The sequence below is a fragment of the Hippopotamus amphibius genome, chromosome 8 (genome assembly GCF_030028045.1).
Source record: "Hippopotamus amphibius kiboko isolate mHipAmp2 chromosome 8, mHipAmp2.hap2, whole genome shotgun sequence".
Classification (NCBI taxonomy): domain Eukaryota; kingdom Metazoa; phylum Chordata; class Mammalia; order Artiodactyla; family Hippopotamidae; genus Hippopotamus; species Hippopotamus amphibius.
The window spans coordinates 85,114,297-85,136,478 of NC_080193.1; the positions used below are offsets into that span (position 1 = coordinate 85,114,297).

The 22,182-nt window shown below is 38.7% G+C and overlaps 1 protein-coding gene across 5 annotated transcripts in view; it reads left to right on the forward strand.

Annotated features, from left to right (window-relative positions):
- Nucleotides 1–19,696, forward strand: part of PAX3 (paired box 3) — a 94,510-nt gene extending 74,814 nt beyond the window's left edge. The window contains exons 8-10 of one of the 5 annotated variants that reach the window (XM_057745265.1): nt 17,400–17,646; nt 18,141–18,171; nt 18,327–19,690. In XM_057745265.1, the coding sequence (XP_057601248.1) occupies nt 17,400–17,646; nt 18,141–18,171; nt 18,327–18,393 (345 nt within the window). In that variant the 3' untranslated portion in view covers nt 18,394–19,690. Of the gene's footprint in view, nt 1–644; nt 4,952–17,399; nt 17,647–18,140 lie in introns of those variants that run through there. The other 4 variants (XM_057745261.1, XM_057745262.1, XM_057745264.1 and 1 more) reach the window with 4 other exon arrangements.
- The last annotated feature ends 2,486 nt before the right edge of the window (nt 19,697–22,182 follow it).

Sequence of the window (22,182 nt, forward strand, 5' to 3'; positions counted from 1 at the left end):
ATCACGGAGATTTTATGTTTATACTTAGTTGTCAAGGCGTTCATCTTCTCCACTCCTCGTTCTGGGTTTTGGGTAAGAAGCTCACACGCGTTTTTTTTTTAATGGTATTTGGTCGGCTGATAGGGTTGTGAGCAAGAACACTTAATAAGAAAACACCAAAGCTTTTATATAACATTCAGAGAGGAGGCTAACAAGTTGTGTGGAGAGAGACCCAGCTGATGACTACAGAACTCTGGGATAAATGAGTTATAAATGCACAAATTAGGAGAATTACTGCTCTTTGGGAATATATAGATATTTGACTGTTGTAATTGTTTTTCTAATTTGCATTGGACTATGAGCTTTTCTTGAGAGATTATATTAATAAATTGCCTTGATAATTGCATGTCAGAGGGTTGGTTAAATTTCCTACATGTGGCATCTGTCTGAGGTTGACATTATTAGTAGTTGTTTAAATACAGATCACTTGATTTTATTAGAGAGCACTTGGCCCAGGTGGCCAGGAAAAGCCGTCCGCTAAATTTGGAGAAATGTCATGAAGGGGTTGCAATCTATAATTGCAATCGAGAATCTCTTCAGGGCTGAGAGTGAGAGTTTTAACAGCTTTATCTTTTCTTAACCCCCTTTTTCCTCTTGGTGGTTAGAAAAACAGAGAGACGCTCAGAATGACACAAATGAAAAGTGAAAAGACAATTATACTCAATTACACACTAATCACCGACTATCACCGCTGCCTCAGCACCAAGAGGGCATTCTAATAGGCAGAAAATGAGATTTTAATGGCACAAAGGGTGGCCAAAATGACGACTCATATATCTTTGCCTTCTTCGTTTTCTTCAACTTGTGGTTTGCGTCTTGGGAGTGGAGTTCCTGGGCTCTGCACAAGGGTGATAACTCTGAGCAGCTGAAAAGTTCAAAGCCGTTGGAGTTGAAAAGAATGAATAGCAAAGGCAATGAAATAAACATTTCTGCCTAAAGGCAAAAGTTCTTAAATCCTTTTTTGTAACAGTAAATGTAATTAAGTTTCATAGATTCCTATAGCACATCCTGGGATAAAAAATAAGAGGTAGCTTTAAACCTCAGCTGAAAAATAACAACATGAAAACAATGGATGTGCTTCCTACAGGACTTTAATACATTTAATTTCCAAGTGCTGGCATTTGTGAATGTGATTTTGCATGAAAGTCATGGACTTACATTAATAGATTCATCTTTAAATGCCTGGACTTATAGCATAGAAGCTTCTTCCACAGTTTAGAAGTAACTTCAGAAGTAGTTATCTCTGCAGTTTTAAATATAAGTAGCTTTAGGCCATAGAAAAGCTTTTTATGAACATGATTTGGTTGAAAGTTTGCATAAAAGTAAACTTCAACTTGAACCACTTCTGTCAGGTGAGACCTAGGATTCTCTTGGCATTTCATAGTGTTCGAACATAACAAAAATGACACGAGTCTGTATTCTCTAAGTGAAGCTGCTAGTTTCTTGTATTATACATGTCTGCTCTTGTATGTTATAATAAATGTGTTATACTGTGTTACATAAGTGGAGGTACTAGCACTTGACCTTGAAACTGTTAATCCTTGATTTCAAGAAACCTGGGTGTGATTCCAGAGTCGGCGGTAGGGTGGGAATCATTCCAACATCAAGCAATGGAAAATTCCACAGGCAACTTCTCCTGTATTTCTTTACTGTGCTCTTACACATGTTAACTCCTTACTTATTAAATTGCAAATATTCAGGATATTTTGCATATACATTTCCTCTTCAAACCACCACAAGGAACTCATATTGTCTTAGTTCTTGCAGCATCACCCGTGAGTTAGAAAAGAAATGAATAATGTGAAGTTTCTCCTATTTCCTTAGGCAACGGTGGAGAAAAAAAGGCTGAGTGAATCAATATCTTGCCAGACATATTTACAAAAAGGTGGAATAGGAACATTAGGAGAACTGGGAATTAGAACTCAGATTTCTATAGCCTTTGAGATTTACCATTTCTCAGAAATGCCTCTATTTAAGCAAGGTGGGCGAGGTGTGCACTACCTTGTTTTTGATTGGCTTTATTAAAAATACTGTAAAGAAACTGAAGGAAAGAGTCCACATCTAACAGCTGGTTTACCTGCCGACTAAAGAAGAGGGTAAAGAAAGGGTGGTGATGGCTTAATCTTTTTGCTTGTTATAGTAGAGAAGTGCTTATGAATATATTGGATCATATAGTATTAAAAATGGAACTAATGCTGCGACTGCCATTTCTCCTCTTCTCCCGTGACTCTTCCTACTTCCTCTGTCTCTACCTGGATGTCTAATATGCTGACAAATCAGCTGAGGCTCAGAGAGCGTGTGGCTACAGCACTGACAGTGAGAGAACTGGGACTAGACAGAGGATTCCCGGCTCCTCGTCTTGTTGAATCTTATTCATGATAGCACCCAGTTGGGTGAACAGGAGACAGGTTTCATAAAAAATAGAGGCAGGGGTCTTATTCATATTTTAAAATCATTTTATAGAAACCAGTTTTCTAAACTTTTGGATTTGGGTTAACACTCTTTTTGCTAATACACTCTTTACATGCTTTTTTGCTTTATACGTTTTTCTTATCAAGCTTTTAACTTTCCCCAATAATTAAAAAGTACTTAATGGTTATTGTAGAAACTGGAAAAAAATTTTCAAAAGGTATATCTAGAGTAGGAAAAAAATTCCCTGGGGCAGCCACTGTTAATCTTTTTTTTTTTTTTAAGCTCTTTATTGGAGTATAATTGTTTTACACTGTTGTGCCGGTTTCTGCTGTACGACCAAGTGAATCAGCTGTATTCATACAGACATCCCCGTGTCCCCTCTCTCCCAAGACTCCCCACCCTCCCTATCCCACGCCTCTAAATCATCGCCAATTATTGAGTTGATCTCCCTGCCACTGTTAATCTTTTTGCAAATTGCCTTTCAGCTCTTTTTTGGTCTCATGCATTAAAAAAGAAAGAAAAAGTGATATATATATATATATATATATAAAATAGAGATAGTATGTATGTACTATGTTATAAAATATGTAACTTTGCATCTTACCTATCCTCTGCCTTTGTACTTCATCACAGGTGTCTACCTACCTATTAATTTAAGTTGAATTGAAGTTAAAGCTTTCTGAGTCTTTATGATCAATTCATTGTTAATCACTTTAGTGGACACTATTTTATTTGTGCATTTTATTTGATGTTTTTCCTCGTGTCATTGAAATTGATGTATCGTTTGCCATTTGGACTTGAAAATCATGAGTTGGGTTGTGTGTGAACTGTTGTAATATTGGCTTTCTAGTTTCTTGTCAAAGAATTAATAGACACCATTATGATAAGCAAATTGTTTCTCTGTTTGTATGTGGGATTTAGTTGATTTTCCTTTGGAGTCTCTAACACAGTTGCTCCCTTGAGCAAAGATTCTTTTAAAGCTTGGAATCAGGGACTGCCCTGGTGATCCAGTGGTCCAGTGGGTGAGACTCCATGCTTCCACTGCAGGGGACATGGGTTCAATCCCTGGTGGGGGAACTAAGATCCCTCATACCATGAGGCCTTTAAAAAAAAAAAAAAAAGCTTGGAATCAGAGCCATTAGTCAAATAGTATTTCTTAGATTCCTTCTTGCTTTTCTCAGAGAAATTCTCAGCCTCGGGAGGGCTGGGTATGAAGCAGTGACTCAGGAAAAGGTTACACTGTCCAAAGTGGTCCGATTAGAGTAGCAATAGACTGACATGCATCTGTGACATTCTAAATCTCATAATTCTGCTGAAAACTTTTAGAAACTTTGGTCGTATCCTTCCTCAAGTTGCTAAAAGTATCTGTGCGTTACTGAATCGTTGGCAAGTATATCTTGTTCCGAGGGAATCCATGACTGCATCTGGGGAATATTCCCATTTTACTTATGCAAAAGCTGAGGCCAGTGCAACACAGTTAGAGTCCCTGGCAGAGTTAAAAGCCAAGTCTATCTCTCTTCCAGTTGTTACTAGTTCTTTAATAAACCAAATTACACATTTCACTTGCTGAAGAAGCATAATGGCGAAGAAAGTTTTCCATGGGGTCCAGCACTGACATTCAACTTGATTTTCCTGCAGGAATGGTCGAAACCCTTCAGAGATGGAGGGCTCGGCTTCACACTCCTTCTAAAGCTGGATTTGTCAAGGAACTTGAGATTCTCAGTGATGGGTGGGTTGGGAATAGGCTAATTCCCTTGAAATTTTCTACTATCTCTGAATCTCTAGGATCATTTGAACTATATAACCCTTTTAGGAGATGAGGCTTTTATAGCGAATGCCAAAACACCATCCGAGAAGAAAACCTTTCAACTCCCTCTACCCTGCAGTAGTGCCCTCTTTTGAAAAGTTGTGTTTTCTTGATGTGGGGACACCACAGAAAGAACACAGGGAAATAGAGACCATGTATTTCCCCTCCAAACCCAGCTGGTATGTTCCCAGCACCTTTCTGCATGTGCAGGAGAGAAAAAGGAATGCTGACTTGGAGTACGGAGTGCCAAGGAAATACTACCATATGCTCGAGACGTGAGACTAATTAACATTTGGCCCGTGTTCTTCTAATTAACTTTCCTTTGCAAGAAACATTACCCTCACTGCTCCCCCACCTCCAAAACACACATAGCCAACCCCCGAAAACAAGGCCAATTAAATGAACAAACTTTTATCATTTCAACCCCCCCCCCCCCACACACACACACACTACTCCTACAAACTCCACAGTTTTTGGTGACAGCTCCTAATGATTTCTTGAGTGAAATACAGTATCAGTGGGTTACATGGTTTCTAGGAAGCCTTTTTTTCCATTGTTATGTAGTTTACAAAAATGGGCCAACTTGGCTGCATTTAGGGTTCGTCAACCATTGCAAATGATTCTTCAAATGTTTTGGGTTTGGTAAAACCTAAAACACATTTTGCCAAGCACTTTTCCTCCTTAATTTTTCAAACTGTGTATTTTAGGGAAAATTTGATCCATATGGTTTTGATTCATTTACTCTTATATCATTGACTTTTTTTTTTCCTACGGAGCCATTTGATATCCAAGAAGCTTTCTGAGCCTTTCCTACGTTCATTTTAAGCATTTTCCTCCTTAAAAAGGGGAAGTCGTCTTTGCAACCTCAGAGGCTATAAATTTTGAGGACGCTCTCAATTCAGCACTACTTAAAAATACATTTGGTATAAATCTGGATTATTATGAAAACACTTTATGTTTAGAACAGATGGGCAGATTTTCATTTCTGGTTTATGAGTGAAACCAATGATAAAATAAGAAAATAGGCTTAAGTTACAAAAAAAGTTTTGTTTTAGACCACATTGAACTGTTATTAATAAATCCCCACAGTAAGATCTATGCTCAGAGGCCTCATTTCAAATTTTGTCCAGGTCTTGGGTAAGATGTAATTGAATAACCAGTACACCTGTCCTATTTCATGGATAATCTACTGAGGAAAGAAAAAATTCTCGTAAAGATTTGTGTACCAGGCTTAAACATGCTTGAATGTTTGCTCACCATTCAGCACCTCAGGAACAAAGAGTAGGTCTGCAGATCTCATCAAGTTTATCGACCATTCATCTGTTAGGTCTGGTTGAATCATCACAGCTTTGTGGGGATGAGATACTGTCTCTGAAACAGACCCAAGAAAGAGCAGATAGATCTTTATACTAACGAGATTGTGGTTAATGGCAGAAGACTTCAGGATCAACTTTTGTTCTTATTCACATTTTACAAAAGAAAATCTTTAACTCCACCACCCATCCAGTTGCTTTTAAAGAATAATATTAAAATTGAGATTATTAGTGTGTAATGTATGTAAATTGCATATTTGGTGTCAGCTACGCTTATTAGGCAGTTTCTCCATTTCATGCATATATGTATTAGACTGTCGTGATTCCATTTCAAATCAGATTTCAATTGCTTAGCACAGTTTCTTTTGACAAACATTTGTTAATCCTGAAACTTATTAGAGAGAAGCATTTACGTGCTAATATGTGTATACAGAATTCAAGACTGCTTTTGATTTTGCTTGTCATTTCTTGGACCACAGTGTTTGCAATTCTCTCAAATTCCTTAGCTGCAAGGCAAGATGAAGGATCTTTGTCCATCGAAGGTGCAGGGTTTACTACAGATCAATTTGTTATGTGAATGGGGTATAGTCACTAAGAGTGGTTGTGATGGGTACTTTTCTGTTTCATTTAGAGAGAATATCCTTTTCACTGTAGTATGGCAATTCCTTGACCTTCTTTTGTTCGGTTGATACATGTAAAAGCAGTAAGATTTACCCTCGTGGCAGGGCCAGCTCCTGTTTCAGGAGAGCTATTTTTCTGGACATTTTGGGCACACATCCAGAAGCTACTTGATGCCAGGCCATTTGTTTAGTCCATTTCACACGCAGGTTGCAGATCCTGTGCCCCCAACCTACCTTTATCATCATGAAGAAACAGACAAGCAGGTGGCCTGCCATGAACTCATTTCCCAACAGAGACACTTCCTTCCTTTACAATTTCCAGAAATTCATCTGTGGAAGAAAAAGGAGTGCTTTTGATTAACGAGATTGGTTGGGTGTCAAACAAAGCTTGGACAGAGAGACGTTCCGTACAAAAGTGGCAGCTTCTCTGAAGCTTGAGCCTCTGTTTCATTTCTAAAGCAATTCATGAGCTCAAAACCAGGGCTGCAGAAGCTTTCCATGTTTATGAAGGCTCAAGGATGTTTATGATCATAAATAAACCCATTTCAGCTGCACCAGAATAACCATTGGCCATTTGCATATTTCCCTTCTGCCATATTAGGTTTTTAAGATGTTCTGCCGGTGGTGAAAACATTGTTGCTAATCCATTTGCTGATCAGTGCAGGCTTTAATTGACCTGGTGCCATTGGTTTTTCTCCAGAAGGCTGTGGTTGCTACCCTTAAAGAATATGAGGATCTCCCTGGTTCATGTCAGCTCTAGCTACAGCCTCTTGAATTATAGATTTGGAGAATTGTGAGAGAAACAAGTACTTGACCAAAATCTCCTTTTAAAGAAAGGGAGGGAGCAGCCGCCGCCAGTGATCGAATCTTACATCATGTCACTGAAATGAGCCACAAGAAAACCTTTCTTGCTGAATTAATTTTTTTGGTGTCTGCTGAATTGATTTAAATAGAAATTCCATCAGCTACTTTCTCCTGTACCTTAGACAAATCAAATGTAACAACCCCATGGTTTTTAGGCCCATTTGAATTCCTTTAGCCATTGAGGAGAAAAAAACTGAGTATAATTGCTTGGTCTATAACTAAGCTACTAGAATAAAAAGTTTTTCTTTGTAGTCAGTAAAACATAGGAAAGCCGTGCTGGATTCTAATGTGAGGCCAATAGTCTGAATCAACCCTTTATATATGGTCAGAATGCAATGTATAGCTTTTAATTTATTACTGCATTTGCAAAATGGCAATATCTACAGAAATCTGAATACTTGCATATTTATTCAATTAGAGGCTGAATGTGTGCTTTGTACGGCACACACAGAAGCCTGGATTCAGTCATTAGTACACAACTATTTTTTTTTTTAAAGAATCTGTCTCTGCAAAACAGTCTGGGTTTCATCAGAGGTGTATATTTTCCAATGTGTAGTATAATATTTAAAAATTACTCTTGACATTTAGCTGGAGTTCAGTGAACTAGAGTTTCTGAGATTAGCGATTGCATTGTCTCCACTGATCAATGGAAAAGATGGTAAATTGGGAGACCCTTTGATACAGTGCATTTTGTAGAATCAAATCGTTGTGTTTCTACCTTGCAGAAATATTTCTGAGCTGTGAGATGACTGGGTAGGCAGTGCTCAGCACTGAGCTAATGAAGGATGCAGGCATTATTTAAAGAATTAACAATCCTCCCCCCACCCACCTGCCATGCAATACTGATGACTCATTTTAGGAAGCGTGCGTTAAAAAATCTAATTAAACAATTGCAGATTTAAAAAACCCTCTATATCACTTCTCGGCCTTTTGGCTAAGATCAAGTGTAAAAACCCTCTAAAGAGCTGACCCGCTATATATACAATTCCAAGGGAAAATTTCTAGTTCAATGTCAACACTTCTATGATGCTTCTGGGCAGAATTTCTTGTTTTAGTCTCTGTTGATCCCATGTTAATGTGTTTATACTTTGTTGAACCCCTTACCACACTGTATTGTAACATATCCATCCCCCTTTGGACCATGAGCTTCTGGAGGCATGATACTAGGTCATAATCATCTTTGAACACCCAGAAACCAAACAGTGTCTCATAATAAAGACTTGCTTCCCAACATGGGCTCTCTGGAATAGTGGTTTGGGAAAAAAGGATTTTGAATCAACAATTTGGTAAATATTTCAAATTATATCCCTTTATCTTTCAGAGTCCCAGTGCACATTAGCTTACTAAAGGCTCTGACGAGTCTTGCAGTACAGAAACATATTTGTTTAACTCAGCATTCTCTAATTTAACAATAGGTCCCTTTTGTTGAGTATTAGACTATCAAGTTTTGAGGAACATTTCCTAGCAAGTGCTGAATGAAAAAAATCGGTAGAGACCCAACTCATGATTTGTCCATTTCTAGAACTGTTCTTTAAATTTTTTTCACTAGTGGGTGTTTCTTCTATTTAATGTCTGATGTTATCTTCTGCTTCAATACATTGTCACCCTCTGTATGGGAGCTTAGCAGGAAAAAGAATAATTTTAAAGAAGCTATAAACTGCTTAATAATGTTTAGATAGGCAGAAAAAGGGAGTAAAAACAGAGAATTCCTGTTCAGTGAATTGACGGCCATGTGGGTGTAACTCACTGATCTAAGCAGGAGCCGCAGAGTCAAGATCACTAGATTCCAATACTAAACAGCCACTCCCTAGCTATGTGTCTTCAGGCAAGTTGCTTAATTTAAACTATCTCAGCATCTGTTTCATCTTCTTGTTAAACTTGGAAGATATTGAAAAAGAATCACCCTCTAGAGCTACACTGAGAAACATAGTACTTAAAAGAATTAAATGCATTTTGATATAGTGATAATACTATTTGTTGTAACAGAGCTTTCATTACTGTTTACTGAAAAATATCACGCGGGCCTCTGACAAAAAAGCATACTTTTGTTTGTCCCTGATGAAGAAGGCAAATGTGGAAGTTGAATACCAATGAAGAAAAAGCAGTTTCTTGGTAAATTAGAGTATTTTCAGTTATTCGACTGAGACATTTTAAAGACATAAGGACGCGTATTGGTGTCCACTCACAATGCAGTCATTGTAATGCACCTGGGATATGATACTCCCCAGAAGTGCAATGTACAAAAATTGGTTTTGTTTGAGTAATTCATATCACAATAGCATGAGAACTCACTACAATGAAAACAGGAGGCAACCATCCTTCATTCTATGGGGCTAAGAGTAGGGAGGGGACAGCATTGTCCTATTCTTTCTTATTCTTATTCTTGTTTTGATTTATTGAAATATAATATCGACATGAACTCATTTAAAAAAAAATCTACAGTCCAGCGTCTATGATACCAGATACCTCAAAGGCAGGAGAATCTCATAAATGCTATACTTCTTTCTCACCAGCAAAAGAGAAAGGTAGCTAAAACAACAGGTGCAATAGAAAGGTTTTAGAAAGTAAGGGGCAATCTAGTAATTTTGAGTTTGATTGGGGAGTATTCTTTTTATCACAAAATTACAAAGACTGTATTTTGTCAAGATCTGTAGGAGCAGATTTAATTTCTGTAGGTCAAAGAACTATGTACATGGCCTCACTGTGAGTCCTGGATGTTGCCAACTACTTCAAGTTGCCTGGGAATAGAAGACATAGCCGCTGCCCAATTTGTCATCAAGGACACAAGTAAGTTTTCAGGTGGAAAAGCATCACAACATCTTTATTGGCCCAGTGTCCCTGGAATCGGGAAGGTGGGGGAATTAAAATTTAGCTTACTGGAATAGTAGCTTCTGGTTCTTAACACACTGTGTTCTCAAATGTTGTCCCATCTGTGAAGACTTGTTACAAGTTTCCATGCATCTTAAATGAAAGCTTGTTCTGCCTTAACACAAAACCTGTGAAACAGGCCAGAAAACACTTCCTGAAGGGTAAGTTCATTCTCAGACTTTGGCAAGGCTGTGCTCTGCTTTCCTGTGGTTAATAGAAATAATTTTTCTGACATCTACTTGTTAAATCAGTATCACTTGATCTTTACAGTTGGCTCTTTTCTCTGTCCTGAGGACATATCTTCTTTCACATGAAGACAAGGGTAGCAAAGTTTCTCTTCTGTAATCTTCAGGCGTTTTGTAGATGGTGTCTTATGACATGGACTTTGAGTAGCCACAGAAATATTTGGAAGAAAGAAGAAATTTCATTGTTGAGCCGGGCAACTTTTTGCTCCCTTAGTAGCCTGCAATGTCTGCCCTTTACATTGTTGGAGTATTGGGTGGAAGGGGAAGCTTTTGGGGAATGAAGATACAGTATAGCCCAACACCCCTCTGCTTCAGAGGGGCTGTGTCAAGGCCCTTCTTTCTAAAAGGTAATGTGGACACCTAGGCTATTGTAAGATTCTTCATGAATCTCAGACAGAACTGGGCAGTTAAGATTTAGCAAGGTATGCATTTACCAATGGTTATTAGGGTGAATCAGCCTTGCATTTCCTTGAATGCAGGCTTAGCTTATGGGCAATTACAGATAATGTTTTAAACACCATCTCATTGAAGTACTGTGGGATGCCGGAGCATGGAGCTTTTCTCTTTCTATATATGGAATCCTAGATCGCAGAAGGTCAAATAATATTTAGCAAACGTGTCCAGAAGTAGTCATGAAATTAAACCAAGATATATGCTTGATTTTCCACAGTCATGTTTTTAGACAGGTTTTTGAAATGGTGATAGGTTTGAGTGCTTACTCTTTAGAGGGCTACTGTTGTTTCCTGAAATGAGAGGAGTTAACAGCAGGTAATGTCATTCCTCCCAGAAAGAGTTGGAGACTCTCTGTGTTAAGTGATGAATGAGGGTATCTGACCCACATCTGTTTTACATTGGAATGGAACATTGCCCTGACATCGTTAGGCGCATTCGTCAAGATTCCCTGGACAGAGCTTCTGTAAATTACATGCTGCAAATGTGTCAGGGTCAGATAAGAGGATATCATTAACTCCCCCAAGTTTACTCAGGGCTCTGTCAGTCCATCTTAATATGCTAACAGCCAACAATTTTCCTTGAGCCGTTTTGCTATATTTTTCATTCATAGAAGAAAAAATATGTATGCTACGCCCTTCCCCCCAATATCACACATGTTCTTTTCTCATAAATCATATTAATTGTAGACATGGTCACAAAGCATATTAAATGCAGGCATGCGTAAATGAATTAAAACATATGAGAATTTTATAACAGCCCATGGCGGGTCTAACATAGTCAAATACCAACTGTATTAACTAACCCTACTTTTTCATTTAGGTGAAATGAGCTTTTTCTTAATGGGCTTTATTTTATTGATAATAGATGGACTAGATATGATTGTTCATCGTTGTCTAGAAGTAAACTCTATATGTATGTGTATATGTATATATGCCTCTTGCAAGCTATTTCTATGCTAATTTTTTTACCTAGATTTATATTTTAGTCATCAGTCACTAAAGAATATTGCTATCCATTTGATAGCTTAGATCTATTGAGAAATAGGTATTCAAAAGAACTAATAAAGTTAAAGTCATTCTGTAACTGGTCACAGAGCTGGAGATTAAAGCACATATAATACTTAGAGTTTAACTGAGACAGTACTTACTGTGCTCTTTGCAAATAAAACTTGGAGATATATGCACCATATGAACCACACTTGTCTGAGACTCATACTTTTTCATCATGTGTGAAACATAGCTACTTAAAATGTTAGCTAAGGATTAAAATAAAAAATAAGTATGTATTTACATGCACTGGTTTTCTATCTGGTTAGGTAAAGGTCAGCCCTGCCCTTCCTATAACTCTGGGTGGGTGAGAAGGTCACCATCCTTACCTTAAGTGAAACTTCTGCCTTCAGGCAACTTCCCTCTTACAGCTTTCAAACAGACAGGGCCAAAAAATCTAATTATTTAGATGCTAATCAACTGCAGGATAATTCCTAAGGCATTTGAATCTGAAGACAACATTTTCAGGAAAATCTCCGCTGTTCAAGTTTAGGGTTAGTTACAGCCTCAAAGATACAGTCGCTGATATTTAACGTAACTCCAGTAACACCCATATTGGAAAAAAACACTTGCATAAACATTTGAATTTTTTGTTTGGTTCTGGAAATAAATTATATCCAAATTTTAAAAGTTTATAATCATTCGACTTTTGAGAAAAGTGTAGAGGCTATAAAAAACCCTTTATATCATACAAAGCTATAATTCACAATGGTTTTCTAAAATGCAACTAGATGTGTACTATTAAATGTTAAATCAGAGAGCATCCAATTACTTAAAAACAAAAAGGAAAATAAAGACATAAACCAGGATTCCTGCTAAGGAAAAAAAGAAGTGCCTAAATGTACACCATAATTAGATTTCTGATAACCTCTGAGCACTTTCAACTGATGGCAAAATCATAACACAAGCCAAGACAGATATTTTCCAGACATATTGTTTTAAATGTAAATTTTAACTTGGCTCACAGTTTTTTATTTTAATATTTAATCTTACAATAGGAAAATTAATTCAAGAGAAATATGGCATGAAGCAATTCTGAAGACTTAGTTTTTCCTGAACCATATAAACTTCCAATCAAGATATAAACAACCTATTTGGAATTCTGAAACTTGAGAAAGAGCTTAAAGAGATCTTCAACAAAGTCTCTAATAATGGGGATGATTGAGGAACCATCAGAAGTCTCAGTTCACAATTCTAAGGCTTGAATTTGTTTTTGTTTTAAGGTTGTCCACAAAACAATTTAGAAACGGTGTCTGGGAAATGTTTTTGGTGGTAACAATTTACCAATATATTTAATAGATTTTTTTTTCAGATGCCTCACCTAAGAGTTGTACTCAACTAAAAGTAAAAAAAAAAAAAAAAAAAAAAAAAAAAATCCTCCTCCCACCTCCCTTCCCAAGCCGACAGAACAGAGATCTTTACAAAAGGAAAACTTTTCCTGTTCATCGCAGTTCCTGGACTTCTCTGACATTTAATAAGAATGTGACTGGTGTTCAGTAGGCAGAACTGAGTAGCCCTGAGTTTATTTCTTTTCCTTTGAAATTGTTTGTGAAAACCAGGCAATTGTGTTTCTCCTACCTCAAATTAAAAAATAAAATACAATCAGGCAAAAATGCCAGCCCTGTACTAGAAATAGCTTACTAATGACTTATGTGGAAAAAAAAACCCTCACTTTGCAACCAATGAAGAATTTAATTTAAGCTTTGAATTACAAATTGCTGTAGGAAAAGCATGTATGAAAGAGACCGTGAAAATATTCTAAAAAGAAAATATGACTGGAAGACATTCCATGACCATATTGGGGGAATTCTAAGAAGTCGGTTTACCAACTTTGTGGAGCAAAGAGAAATTTCTATAGCTTCCCTTGAACCACATGAAATAGCAAAATTGCTTTTAAAGAAATGTACATAAAAGTGTAATGGGACCCTTCCATAGAGATTTGAGGTTTTAAATTATGTTAGGGGAAAGTAATGCATTTTGTATTGATATGGTTATTTTTCTTTTCCAGCAGAGATTTCCTTTCTAATTTTTAAATGTTATTGAAATTATGTATATTTCTCAAGTTTTCTCAGTGTGAAACATTGAAATAAATTGCATTAGTTATCACTATTCATTAATTTCCATTTCAGAGCAAATGTAGGGAAGTATTAGTGCCTCTTTCCCCATCCATATACAATTCTAGAGAAAGAAATCATGATTACAATGTGTGACCATCTCAGTGCAAAGAAAATCTCGTGGGAGACTGTCTCTTGGGCTCTATCAGGGAAGTCAGAGACCCAAGCAAGATAACGAGTGTCTGGTCCCCTTTATTTCCTCATATAAACCTCCTCAAGTATTGGGCTGCTGAGCTAAGGGGAATTGTTAAAGCAGGACCTGTCACTAGCTTCTGGCATGCGACAGTCATAATAGTGACAGGAAGATCCAGAGAGCATCCCTCTTCTTAAGTTCACACAGCAGCCATCCCTCCTGATGGGACCATGAGCCGGGATGTCTTCAGGACACTGTGCCCTGGCACCTTTAAGGACCTGTCTTTCTCTTGCCCCAGAATATGGCCTTGGCAGATAGCGCTGTATCTTCTCCATCCTCCCATAGATATATTTCAAGGTCTTCCTGTTCTAAGGTATTTTCTAATTCAGCAACTGTCAAAAGTTGCTGCATGAACATCATAAGCTGAATTTTGCTTATAGGAAGGACTCATTTCTTCTCTTTTAGGATCTTCATGTTTTCTCCCCCATGGACAAAGTTATTGCTGCTTTCAAAGTTATGCAAACAGGAAATATATGGCAGAGGATTAAAAACAGTTTATCACAAAAATGTACATATAGCTCATGGGAGAGTGTGCATGTTTTGAATAAAATTCTGCTCTTAACTCTTCGACTGTAACTGTGTAGAGAGTATTCCATTTGTTCTTTAAAGTGATATACCATTAATGGAATTTCAAGTAAGTATCTTCATGTAGGACACTATTAAAAATATATTTTCTTTTTATCCAGCACCGCTGGATATTTTTCTTTGAATTGATATAGTTACAAAGTCGCTTTTTCTAAGTGCATTAAAAAAAAAACTTAGCACAGATTATTTATACAGTAAAATATTTGTGCCCTGTGTCATAATCCCCCTTTCATTAAAAACATCACATTTTTAATATTTTTATTTTCCTTATCCATTCTTGCCCATTAGACAGTACACAGAGAGGTACTCCCGATTTGAAAGGAGTGTGTTTGGCACTGAACAACCTCTATTTTGAAGACTCTTTTCTTCTAATAGACATTAGTATTTTGGGCGGAAAGAAAATATTTAAAAATTAGTATGTCAATTGACATTTATGCATTTTCCAAATATATACTGTAAAATCATCTACATGAACTCAAAGAAAGGCAAAAAAAGAAAAAAAAAACGTATAGGTGGAAGAACATTCAGGAAATAAATACATTTGGGGCTATGTTCAGGTTTTTTAAATGAGAAAATGAAGTAATAAACATACTGTAAACAGCAGTGTATGAAAGCCCCATGTTCCAGTGACTTTTCATCCTCCTGGAACTGCAAAAATTGGGGAAAATAAAAATATCTACTAGTGAGGGCTACATATGATAATCCGTGTGAAGTACGTTTATTGTTTTAGAACTCACTTTAGGTAACATTGTGAAAAATAAGCAGCAAAGCAAAAAGCAACACACTTTAGTGGGAATCCTATTGATTCTTACTTCTCTTTGTGACTCTCACTTTCCCCTAATTTCTGATAAAACAAAACTATGCTCTGAAACATACAATTATTATGTTTTGGGAATGCAAGTAATTTTTAGAGATATCGAAAAATCTCCAACTCAAGAAAATTGAGATCCCTTGGGATGTCTTTAAAAATTTAGGTAAGACTCTGCTGCTGTCCCTGCACTGGCCCCTCCTTCCCATCTGTTCACACACACAAGAACTCAGGCGCAAGGGAGACAAGGAAATGGAGAACAGAAACTTGGGGAAGGTGAGGAGAATCACGGCTTATTAAAATGGAGGAAGAAAGGGAATCCATAGAAGGTGGTGAACAGATTCTCTTTGTTTTCTCTCCTTTCTTTCCTTCTCTCTCTCTTTCTTTCTTTCTTTCTTTCTTTCTTTCTTTCTTTCTTTCTTTCTTTCTTTCTTTTTCTTTCTTTCTTTCTTTCTCTTCCTTCCTTCCTTTCCTTTTTTTTTTCTTTTTTTGTCTTTTGGGGCTACTTGAAGATGGATCAGTTTAAAGCTTTATTTCAAGAAGATTTTGTTTAGCTATGAGGATTATGCAGACCCTCCCCAAAGGGGATTGTGGCCTCACTGGCTTTGGAATCTAATTTAGGAAGCTTTCTGGTACCCCTCCATCCAGGATTCTGTGGCCTGAATTACCTTGGTGGATAACACAAGGCGTACAACCAGGGTTGAGTTTCATTGCTGCCCTCTCATCTTGCTCTTATTTGCACACTTTAATCTCCGTATGCTTCAAACTTCCTAAATACAACAGGGCTAGGATGGAAATACTGTGCAGTGGTGGGTCCCTGCATTGAAATACTCTGTAAGCAGGTCATCTTTTCTGGAAGCTCTTCACCCTGCAGTTGATTTCCTCTGCGATTGCTTTTTGAGCCCTGCCACTGACTTGTATGAAGTTGAGAAAAATCACTTCCTCTCTTGGGTGGCAGTTTTCCAGCTGCAAAATTAATTATCCACTTACTTCCATCACAAGGTGTCGTAAGGGTCAGCGAGCCTGAGTTTGTGAAACTCATCACCGTGCTAATCGGAAAGTTGTTCTGTTATCACAGTTTTGTTTTTTTTTAAAGTTCGCTTGCTCTCCAGGGTTATTTAAATAACCGAGAAGACTTTTTATAACATGTTTGCATTTCAGGCTCCTTTTTTTTTTTTTTTAACACTTCTTATGAAAATGTTAGCTTAAAGAAGAAATGAAAGGATTAGGTGATGGAGGTAGTTATTTGGAGAATCGTTTACCATTCATCATTCATTCGTTCATTCAGTGCCTGATATGTGCCCAGCACTCTGTTAGGTGCTGAGAATATAAAAATCAGTAGGTTACTCCCCTCAGAGCTCTCTCAATTCAAAGTAGGTGACCAAGTACTAATTGCACAGTAAGAGGGATAAGGAAATGCAAGGAAATGTCAGGGAGGGAGTAGTTATTCTAATTAGTGAAGGCTGGCCAAGATGAGGAGAGTTTTCTTGAGAGAGAATGCTATGAAAAAAGACGTAGAGGTCTCAAAATACACAAAAAGAATTTGACTTGGATTCATTTAACTTTAAAAAAATGATAAGCAAATCCCTGTTTAAAATGACATGTGAAACTCCCAGTTGTAATATATGGTTAAGCATCATTCAATATGAACAGATATAATTTTTCCCTCCTTCCATCTTCTGTCCCTGTGTCCCTCCTTCTTTGAATTTCCAGTCTGATTTTATCACCAGAGGTATGGTGTCCTCTCTCTCTCACCCTTTCTCCTTCCTTCTTTTTCTTTTCCCTTCCTCCCCCACCCTCCTACCCTTTTCCCCCTCTCCTTCTTTCTGAAACTGCAGTCAGATGTTATCACTGGGCGTGATGTAATAGGTCTGCCGCTTGGAATGGAGGTCACGGTCTTAGGTACAGCTCTTTAACAGTATATTTCCGAAGAAATAAAACTTGGCCTTTTCTAGTTATCCTTTCAGCTACAGGCTAGGGGTGTGGTGCTCCCTGCGTTCTCACTTCTTCTCAATCTGCCTGTTTGTTTTAGGTAATGGGACTCCTGACTAACCACGGCGGGGTACCCCATCAGCCCCAGACCGACTATGCGCTCTCGCCTCTCACTGGGGGCTTGGAACCTACCACCACGGTGTCGGCCAGCTGCAGTCAGAGACTAGACCATATGAAGAGCTTGGACAGTCTGCCAACCTCTCAGTCTTATTGTCCACCCACCTATAGTACCACGGGCTACAGTATGGACCCTGTGACAGGCTACCAATATGGGCAGTATGGACAAAGTAAGCCTTGGACTTTCTAGGGAGCAATTACTCCTGGAAAGGTGGAACACTTTAACTCTTCCTTGAGAAAGGGGAGCTGCTAGCATGATTAAGGCTTCCATCCCGGTATCAATTTTGTGGCAAAGCCAGCTGGTTGTTCCAGCAAGGGCTTCCTTGTATAATTATTTTCTTAACCGATGTCAACAACATCTTGCGGTTATTAATTGCTAAGACGTGAAAGCTGATTGCCACTAGGTAAAACACAAGAGTTGGCCAAAATGAAATAACCCCTGGCATTAGAAACACATGTTCTTAATGAGGTCAGCTCAAGGATCATACGGGGTATAATCCCAAGGACACAGAGTTCTGTCAAACTTGTCTCAGGAATAAAAATATTAGTCTCGATCCTTTGATACCCCGGTATTAAATATGACATTGTCAGCCTGTAGCTGATTTTGCCCCTTGCTGTGAATTGTCCCAGCCTGACCTGAAAAGCCGCGTGTGTTTCCTTACAGGTGCCTTTCATTATCTCAAGCCAGATATCGCATAAGTGAACTGTCCACTTGGAGCTTAAGCTGGCCCTGTTTCCGGTCTCCGCAGCCTGGACATGAAGAATCTTCTCAGAAAAAAAAAAATCACCCTCTTGGGGGTCAGTCTCGACAGGAGGCAGAGGAGAATGATTGATTTTCTTTCTCCAGTAGTTGGTTTCAAATTCTTTTGAACGTGTTGGACAAAAGCAGTGGAGAAAAGGAAGATCCGGAACAATAAAAGACAAATGCAACATTTTAAGGCAATGATTTAACGTGGCTACATATCAAATATCCAAACTCTCTAGTGCTGATGATCAAGGAGATAAAACATTCCATTTGTGTGTGTGTGTGTGTGTGTGTGTGTGTGTGTGTGTATGTGATTTATTTTGACTGGTTTGGGCAAGCAGAATGTTCTGAAAATATAGTCAGAGGATAAAGTATAACAAGTCTGATGTCCATTGCTGACACTTCTACAACCTTAAAACTGCTCACCCCATGAAGCAGGAACGGAGGAATCCTTGACTTTTACACACTGGAAATGGATATAAAAATGAATGCCACCATTTTTAGGAAGTTAGACTAGATGTAAAGGACCTCCCAAATAAATTATTTGTTACCTTATCCTCATCTGTAATTCAGTTGTCAATGCACATCCTGGATAGACGCGTCTTGCTAACAGGAAATGGGGGGAACTGGACGAAAAGCTTACTTTCTTTCTCAGTGTGGGGGAGGTGTGTGACATTTGCCCAATTTATTTTCATTTGGAAGCCAACCTGCGGTGGGCGGGGGGGGGGGGCGGGGGCAGGGGGCTTGGTGGAGAAGTGATGTGCATTCCCACAGCTGCTTATCAGTGTGCAATACTGTGTACCTCACGGATGCTTTGGCAGTGGCCAGGGCCATAGAAACAGAATCAGAACTATATTTTTGCAGGTGCTTTATTTTCTCAGCCCATGATTCATTGTGGTAGAATGCAGTGATGTTTGCCATTTGCTGGACAACCAACACCCGGCTTGCTCCTTCTGATTAGAGATCATGTTCAAGAATAATGCTTTTAAAATGACTACGTTTACATTCTCCTCTTTTCTATGAAAGGCAGGGCAACAACAGAAATGTCCACGTGGCTGTCATGTGCTTTTAAATTATACACTAATATCAGATACTGAAAGATGATAGGAACTGAGGTTTACATACGTTTGTGTGGTGACATTTTAGAATGTCAATAAATTTGTGTTTTGAGATGTTAAGAGGAACAGGAAGGTGGAAGGCAGTGTTATTTATTTCTTTCTATTCTTGGGACCATGAGCGAGGTAGGCACAGATACATTCCTTTTAGAGTTAAGAACTATGACGTAGTGAGTTAGTGAGACTAGACATAGTACTGAGTTTAGTTCCTACGTTGGTCTTAGGGGGTGATGGATCAAGAGAAGAGCTATCTTCGTGTTGCAGCCTCAACCAACAACGATGCGTTGTAAAAAATGTCTTTCCTGTAAAAAGTGCAGTAAATATTTACTATTTATAATGAATAAACAGTTATGAAAACTTGCCCAACACTGCTTTTTTGGGGGAACTGGTGAACGCAGTATTAATAAAAACTTGGAAATGGGGAAACAACAAAGCATATACTTCACTTCTAATCTAATACCTTTCATTTTATTTATTTTTTAAATATTAAATTTCTTTTATTTCTTTACCTGGAAATAATTCTACATCAAATATCAGTATATAATTTATCAATATCACAAAGTTATTCTGGATAAGAGGGAAAGACAATTTCAGAATTCAGCCATCAATTATCAGGATGTTCAAAGACCAAATCAACCTCATGTTCACCTTGTCCATCTGCATAACTCATTAATATTAATATAAACAAGTTTACCTCACTACTAAATATATATATATTTAATTAGTTTTTATTGGCCTCTTAGATTAGACTGTCACATGGGTGAATAAGGTTACACAACCCACACTCGTGTTCTCGTGAAGAAGCTGGGTTGAACATACTTTTAAGGATTGAAGTTTGTGTTTTCATAGATGTGAAATCTAGAAAAGCCCCTCAAGGCCACCTTCCTCTCTCCCTGGTTCACTCAGAGCTATCAGCTCCCTTCATTGCCACTTGGAAGCGTGTTTTCCCTCAGAGTATTTAATTCATATCCACCGAGGTTTTTATTGAAAGCTCTCATATTTTGTTATTTATTTTGTTTTAGAAGCTTTCTTTACACTCCATGAAAAAGCATTACTGCCTGTTTTATTCATTCTTCTTCCGTCCCTCCCTTCCTCCTTTTCTTCCATCTTCCCTCCTCCCTTCTCTCTTCTTTTCCCTCCCCTGTTCCTTCAACACTTATTTAAACACAAGACGGTCTAAATGTGCCAGGCACGGTGCTTGGCCCTGGGGTCACAAGCAGTGATTATAACCTAGTGGGTAAGACAGAGAAGCAAATACATGGCTACAGTAAAGCATGACAACACTTTATCGGGGAAATGATCATCATACTCTTTGAAGCTCTTACCTGTATTAACTTGCTTATTCCTCCCAACATCTTACACGAGGCAGGTGATGTCATTAGCATCCTTCTTTTACGTGAGATCACCCAATGGCAGAGCTGGGATTTGAACCCAGGCAGTCCGATTTCAGAGTTTATGAGCTTCAACCCATACTCTCTGCTTCCCAAGGCCAGGCTGGTATGAGAGAACCTTATACTCAGAAAGATCTAAAGGAGTGCCGTCTACTCTTGTAGCAACTAGCCACGTATGGCTATTTAAACAAGTAATCGAAAGTAAATAAAATTAAAAAGTCAGACCCCAGTTGCACTAGTCACATCCCCTCTAGCCACATGTGGCCAGAGCTGCCATATCGGGCAGTGATGAAACATTCCCGTCATCCTCGAAAGTTCTATTGTTCAGCGCTGATCTAAAGCACCTGAGCTCATCTTTTAAAAACCCCAAGGACTCGAAGTGCAGTAGATAAAAATGTCTAAATTCTTTAAATGCCTTAAAGTCTTTTTAGCGATACACTCATCCCTCTTGTCAAATATGTTGCCCCTTTTTTGACAATTGTCTATTCCAAAAAAAAAAAGAGGGGAATGTGGGAAGACATTCTGGAACCTTTTTGAAACATTGAAAATGTTGAAGTATGTGGGCCGAGCGATGGGATTCAGAATGTCCTGCTTGAGCAGTGGAGGAGCTGAGGGTGCAGGGCATGGAGACTAATATCACCCTGTTTGGTCCTGAGGGATGGCTGGTTAGCCAAAGACGGGTAAGATTCCTCAGAGGAGGAACAACCTAAGACAGGCACAGCCGCAGAGGGGCCAACAGGGGTGATGCATAGAGCCTTCCTAATATCACCGTGTTTGGCCCTGGAGGATGACTGGTTAGCCAAAGACGGGTAAGATTCCTCAAGGGAGGAACAACCTAAGACAGGCACAGTCACAGAGGGGCCAACACGGGTGGGGCACAGACCCTTAATCCTTCTGAGAGAGGTCTCCTTCCCCCAGGGCTGCTTTGCTCTCCACACCCAGCTCAAATCAGGACCCAGGAGGCAAACAAAGATCATTGCCCCCAGTCATGTGAGGCCTTTGATTGTTTATGGGATTAACCTGGGAGTGTCAGACCCTTAGACTATGCCGAGAACTCAATAAAAGCAACGTGGGATTAATCAGCAGGGCTCTTGATCCGAGAGGTCTTGAGCCCCCCGGTCCCACTTTTCTCTTCAGTCTGTGTCTGTGTCTTCTTCAAGCTTGCGGCACCCGTCACTCGCCTTGAGTCGCCGAGCTGGTCTCGGCAAGTGGCGCCCAACGTGGGGCACGAAAGTCTTGAGTGACGAAGGCTCACGGAAAGTGAAATTGATGAAAGTAAAGAATTGGGAAGTGCCGTGAAGCCCCCAAGAGGAGAGTAAGAGGCCTCTGAAAAAATCCTGCCAGTAAGTAAATCTCTTGGGTAGTCTGTGTTCGGGGTAAAATATGGGAAATAAAAGTTTAGATTAATATCGACCAGATGTATGCCTGTTACGGCAGCTCCTAAGGGCAGGTGGA